General features: G+C 34.3%; 1 protein-coding gene across 1 annotated transcript in view; it reads left to right on the top strand.

The window, feature by feature from the left end:
* LOC111085587 (crustacean hyperglycemic hormone B-like) overlaps positions 1-1,930 on the top strand; it is a 4,981-nt gene extending 3,051 nt beyond the window's left edge. The window contains exon 3 of the mRNA XM_022384841.1: positions 1,512-1,930. Within this exon, the coding sequence (XP_022240549.1) occupies positions 1,512-1,632 (121 nt within the window). The 3' untranslated portion in view covers positions 1,633-1,930. The remainder of the gene's footprint in view (positions 1-1,511) is intronic.
* The last annotated feature ends 4,270 nt before the right edge of the window (positions 1,931-6,200 follow it).

Here is a 6,200-nt window from a genome sequence, read left to right as displayed (position 1 = left end):
GGCTATTGTTTTCAGAACACGTTTTTTCTTTGTTAGAATGTCTCCAAGATCTGGCTATTGTTTTCAGAACACGTTTTTCTTTGTTAGAATGTCTCCAAGATCTGGCTATTGTTTTCAGAACATGTATTTCTTTGTTAGAATGTCTCCAAGATCTGGCTATTGTTTTCAGAACACGTTTTTCTTTGTTAGACTGTCTCCAAGATATGGCTATCCACGATACCTACTGGTGTGAACAAGACTCTTTGTCAGAGCAAACAGAGTTCAACACTATTCAAATACTTAAGGCTTTTAACGACTTCTTACTAAGAAATTCAGCGCCACAAGCTCAGTACTCTTCTAATCTCCCACTTCCTAGTTTCAGTTGAACTACAGATCACAAAACTCACCCACTCTTTAAGTACTTATTGCTAATCTTATATACTTTGTTGTTGGTTATTAATTTATCAAGTCACGTACCCAAGTAACATTATTCACAGTCCTTTATTTCCTATGAATTATTATGCTAAAATTATACATTTGCTATAGTAAAAAAAAGGATTAACTGTTCAAAAACAATTTTCTGATCAGGGTTTTTATTTACTTTTAAGCATCAAAGCGCATTGATTATTAATAATTTACTTATAATAGTACAGCGCCACCTATTGAGCAATCAGCAAACGTTGACTATTTTGAAGCCTCATAGACTATTGTTGCACGTAAGTATTCAAATCATCTTATAAACATATTTACGTAAATACCAAGCTTTTTACATTTTAAAGGTATTTAAACATTTCTATTACATTTTCGAGAATTTCCAGGTGGCGCTAAAATAGTCATAATTTCCAGTTTTTATTATTTATGATGGACTGATAGTGATTCAGTGGTTAGTATGTCAAGCTGCGTATCCGAAGGTCCAAGGTTCGACGAGCGATATTTCAGACTTTCAGTTGCGTGTGTGTTGGGGGGGGGGGGCTATAACCTGAGAGTCAAATCCACTATTCGGATATTTTAAGAGCACCCGACCTGACCGTTTAGTCTATATGTTGCATAAGGTACAGTTCATGTTCGTTTTTTATTGACTTTATTTGCAAATTAATATCTTACTAAATTTTATATCATTTTTCAAATTAATATCTAACTAAATCTTATATCATTTTTCAAATTAATATCTTACTAAATCTTACGGCCCGGCATGGCCAGGTGGTTAGGGTGCTCGACTCGCAATCTGAGGGTCGCGGGTTCGAATCCTACCAAACATGCTCGCCCTTTCAGCCGTGGGAGCGTTATAGTGTGAAATGCGTTGGTAAAAGAGTAGCCCAAGAGTTGGTGATGACTAGCTGCCTTCCTTCTAGTCTTACACTGCTAAATTAGGGACGGCTAGCGCAGATAGCTCTCGTGTAGCTTTGCACGAAATTCCAAACAAACTAATTCTTACATAATTTTTCAAATTAATATCTTACTATATTTCACGAAACACTTTTTACTATCGTATTTTTCAAATTAATATATTGCTGAATTTCAAATTATTACAGGGCCAACTGTTTCAAGAATGACATGTTTACCGCCTGTGTCGACGTTCTGTTGCTGGAAAGGGAAAAGTCGAAGTTTGAAAGCTTCGTTAACATCTTACTGGGAGACAATGAAAGACCGTGATTCGCCCACGCCGATTAAATATTCAATCCATTATGCCATGAATTATTATGGTTATTGTTTCTAGTTCAACAGAGTATTTTCACTGTTAAAATCAATACGCAAAGTTTAATTCGAAATTATAATTGTTATGATGAAAAATATTCTTGCATTTACTAATCATAAAGCTAGCTTATATAATAATTTGAGTTATCATTTTGGCAAGTGCTATTATTGCTAAGCCTGAATCGTAATATTTGTATTTTTTCTGTATGTGTGAACTGTAGCATTTAATTGGCTTCTTTTTTTCAAAATAGTATAATAAAAGATGCATTTTATAATGTACAAGTGAAGTAGTGGATCTTTTTTATTCACTTGAATACATTGATGAAAATAACATGACATAAAGATAACAAATTATTATATTACCTCCCTTTAACGTTTCAACAAACTTAAACTTTGTGATTAGTTATGTGGCACGTTTACAGCCACGCTGGTTGTACTACACTAACGTAAAAATCAACTTACTTGTACAAAGTATTTGTTTGTTTGCAATTACGCACAAAGCTACACAATGGGCTATCTGTGCTCTGCCCACCACAGCCATTGAAACCCGGTTTCTAGCGTTGTAATCCGTAGACATACAGCTGTGCCACTGGTAGGGCTTGTACAAAGTAACTCAATATGCACGATAGCTAACATAGATCCAAATAGTTCTTAAAAACAAAACTGTGGCTGAAAGGAAAACACACTGGTTGATTCACGCTATCTGCTAGAAACAACTCTCTATCTTCTTCCTTATCTTTTTGATGTTTCACTGAACTCCATACATTTAACCTACCCTCGAATTTACTAGAATCTTTGACGTCAAATCTATAAGAATTTTCTAAGCCTATTTTATTAAACCTTTTGATTTTAATGTCATCATTAAAACTTCCTCTAGCTAACATCTAAATTATAACATTAAAATATAGTTTACAGCAATATGTAGCTTGACCAAATACTCGTAAATTTTAGGAATTACCCATATACTCACATTACCGCCAAATAGATATTTTAAATCACTTTACAAGACTAGGAATAGTTTAATGTTACTCTATTCTTAATATTTTGTATAAGTTGAATATTTCATGGACTAAAATACAAAACATTTTACTATGGATGAGTTTAAAAAACAGATCTAGTCAGTTTAGCCTCCAAAACATTTTACTATGGATGAGTTTAAAAAACAGATCTAGTCAGTTTAGCCTCCAAAACCTTTAACAATGGTTGAGTTTAAAAAACAGATCTAGTCAGTTTGGCCTACTAAACCTTTTACTATGGTTGAGTTTAAAAAACAGATCTAGTCAGTTTAGCCTCCAAAACCTTTAACAATGGTTGAGTTTAAAAAACAGATCTAGTCAGTTTGGCCTACTAAACCTTTTACTATGGTTGAGTTTAAAAAACAGATCTAGTCAGTTTAGCCTCCAAAACCTTTTACTATGGTTGAGTTTAAAAAACAGATCTAGTCAGTTTAGCCTCCAAAACCTTTTACTATGGTTGAGTTTAAAAAACAGATCTAGTCAGTTTAGCCTCCAAAACCTTTTACTATGGTTGAGTTTAAAAAACAGATCTAGTCAGTTTAGCCTCCAAAACATTTTACTATGGTTGAGTTTAAAAAAAAACAGATCTAGTCAGTTTGACCTACTAAACCTTTTACTATGGTTGAGTTTAAAAAACAGATCTAGTCAGTTTACCCATTATAATAACACATTTCGAATATGAACAGCACTATAAGATATTATGTAACTAATAAAAAGTAAAAAAAATATTAATTTACTTGGAAAGAATATTACAACAGTTGACTTTGAGAATATTACAACAAATTTTCAGACATAACTCTGATGAAGTAACAACTCTTTATGGTGAAATAATCTCAACTTTTAAACGTTGTTGAGAAGCTTGAGTACATGTGTCACGTGTTTGTAAACACATGATTAAATGTGATACAGTTTTGTAAGAACTTGATTAAGTATAGCAGGTAGATGTAAACACTATTTATCCTATCATGTGGTGATACACACGATTTAAATATTGAATCAATGTGTCACGTGGTTAAATGTGTCACATTGTTGTAAGCACTTGATTAACTAGATCACATAGCAGTAAACACTTGACTGAATGTATCCCGTGATTATAAACACACTATTACATGTATCATGTGGCTATGCACACATGTGAAATGCCAAGTTTAGAAGAATTCCCACCCACTTTCTTCAGAGAACACGATAAACTATTTCAAATCAACTTGTTTTCTTTTTAAAAACAGGAAAAATCGTCAATCTTCTGAAACCTTAGCTGACAGAAAGTAAGTCATTGTCGGATGCCCATTATTAAACACAACGCCTGTAATTTGTGATTCGCGCAGCAGTCTTCTGTGTTAACGTTGCCTAGGTCATTTTAGGATTAATATCAATTACAATGTAATCGAACAAGAAGATTAGTCTGTTAAGACGAACGCGGGAAGTTACAGCCGACTCATCCTCAAAGTACCTAATATCCGATGTCAAGTCCAACATTCGTTAATACTCATTTCGAATAGCTAGTATAGCTTTCAACTTTCGCTTCTTTGCAGACAAGCCCTTGCCCTCGGGATTTAAAATTCACTATAAATGGGCGCCATTGAACGCTGGCACTTTCTGCTATATATAAGCTGCACTTATCTATCAGTCCTAAACTCTCTTGTCTCCAAGCGTTCTCTGCACTCACAACTGAGGTTAGTACAGCACTAAATAATTCTCTTTAATAACTTTTGGATTCGATACAAGAGTAAATATACAACTTTGTAGGTATTAGTTGCTAGTACTGAGTATTATTCTGGTAGCGGGGATATTTTTATCTGTGAAACGTTAAAGGTATTAAGTTAGTTTTCATATGTTTTTTACTCTAAGTAAATGTCGTTCCTCACGTTCTATCCTAGCATCTTACGTTCTACTTACACTTACATTTTCATAGAAAATGTCCGGTCAGAATGTGAGAAGAAAGATGAGACCTATCACTATAATTTTGCTGTCTAATAATTTAAATACAACAAATAGGCCCGTGCGTAAGAAAAAAAAAAAAAACGTTATGAAGTCACAGAAATAACATAGAGTATTAATAACAATAAAAATATGTTAGTCAATAAATGTTTTTTGTACTGAATATACAGGCTAGTCATTGTAAAACAATGTGTCAGACTAGTTACTGTAAAACAGTGTGTCAGACTAGTTACTGTAAAACAGTGTGTCAGGTTAGTTATTGTACAACAATGTGTCAGGTTAATCGTTGTACAGCAGTGTGTTAAGTTAGTCATTGTACAACAGCGTGTCAGACTAGTCATCGTAGAACTGTATAAGGTAAGCTATTGTAAAACAGTGTATCAGGCTCGTCATTGTAAAACAGTGTGTCAAGCTAGTCATTGTAACACAGTGTGTCAGTTTAGGCATCGTAAAACAGTGTGTTAGGCTAGCATTGTAAAACAATGTATCAGATCAACTACTGTCAAACAATTTGTTGGGTTTGTTATTGTAGAACAGTGTATCAGATCAACTACTGTCAAACAATTTGTTGGGTTTGTTATTGTAGAACAGTGTATCAGATCAGCTACTGTAAAACTGTGTTAGGTTTGTTACTGTAGAACAATGTATTAGATCAGCTGTTGTAAAAAAATGTATCAGGCTATTTACTGTATAACAACATATCAAGGCAGTAGATTTGATGAAGTAAAAGAAGTGTGTAAACCTGTAAACACATGCAAGCAGTGAATATGTTTTCGGTTAACATCGTTTGAGAATGCCTCCCACAGGCTCCCCCTCCTGGTCCTTTAACACTTGTTTTATGTTTAGGTTAGTGTTTCGGCATGATATGGCTACATCATGACTACTGATCACACTAGTTTTATACATTAAAGTGCTTCACCGCAGTACACCACACTTAAGTCGAGAAGCTGTGATTACCCCACACACACAACTTCTCTCGGTCAGGGATACTTCTACTGCTTAAGTAGCGATAATAGATTTTCTTCCCTTTAAAAACAGAAAGATAAAGTACTGGCGCTCTGTATCACTTGACCTTTTCGTTTTGCATCTCACGGGTCAGAACTCGTTAAATGTTCACTACCATTCCCACAAATATTTCAAGTTTAAGTATTGTAAAATAAGAGGGACGACGACTGAGTTCATCCAGTCCATGCCCTGTAATGTTCACTACCATTTCCATATTATATTTTAAGTTTAAGTATTGTAAAATAAGGAGCACGACGACTGAGTTCATCCAGTCCATGCACTGTAATGTTCATTACCATTTCCACATATATTTTAAGTTTAAGTATTGTAAAATAAGGGGCACGACGACTAAGTTCATCCAGTCCATGCACTGCAATGTTCATTATCATTTCCACATATATTTCAAGTTTAAGTATTGTAAAATAAGGGGCACGACGACTGGGTTCATTCAGTCCATGCACTGTAATGTTCATTACCATTTCCACATATATTTCAAGTTTAAGTATTGTAAAATAAGGGGCACGACGACTGGGTTCATCCAGTCCATGCACTGTAATGTTCACTACC

The sequence above is a fragment of the Limulus polyphemus genome, unplaced genomic scaffold (genome assembly GCF_000517525.1).
Source record: "Limulus polyphemus unplaced genomic scaffold, Limulus_polyphemus-2.1.2 Scaffold488, whole genome shotgun sequence".
NCBI classification, from domain to species: domain Eukaryota; kingdom Metazoa; phylum Arthropoda; class Merostomata; order Xiphosura; family Limulidae; genus Limulus; species Limulus polyphemus.
The sequence above is the reverse complement of the archived record's forward strand: the minus strand, read 5'-3'. Positions and strand labels throughout refer to the sequence as shown.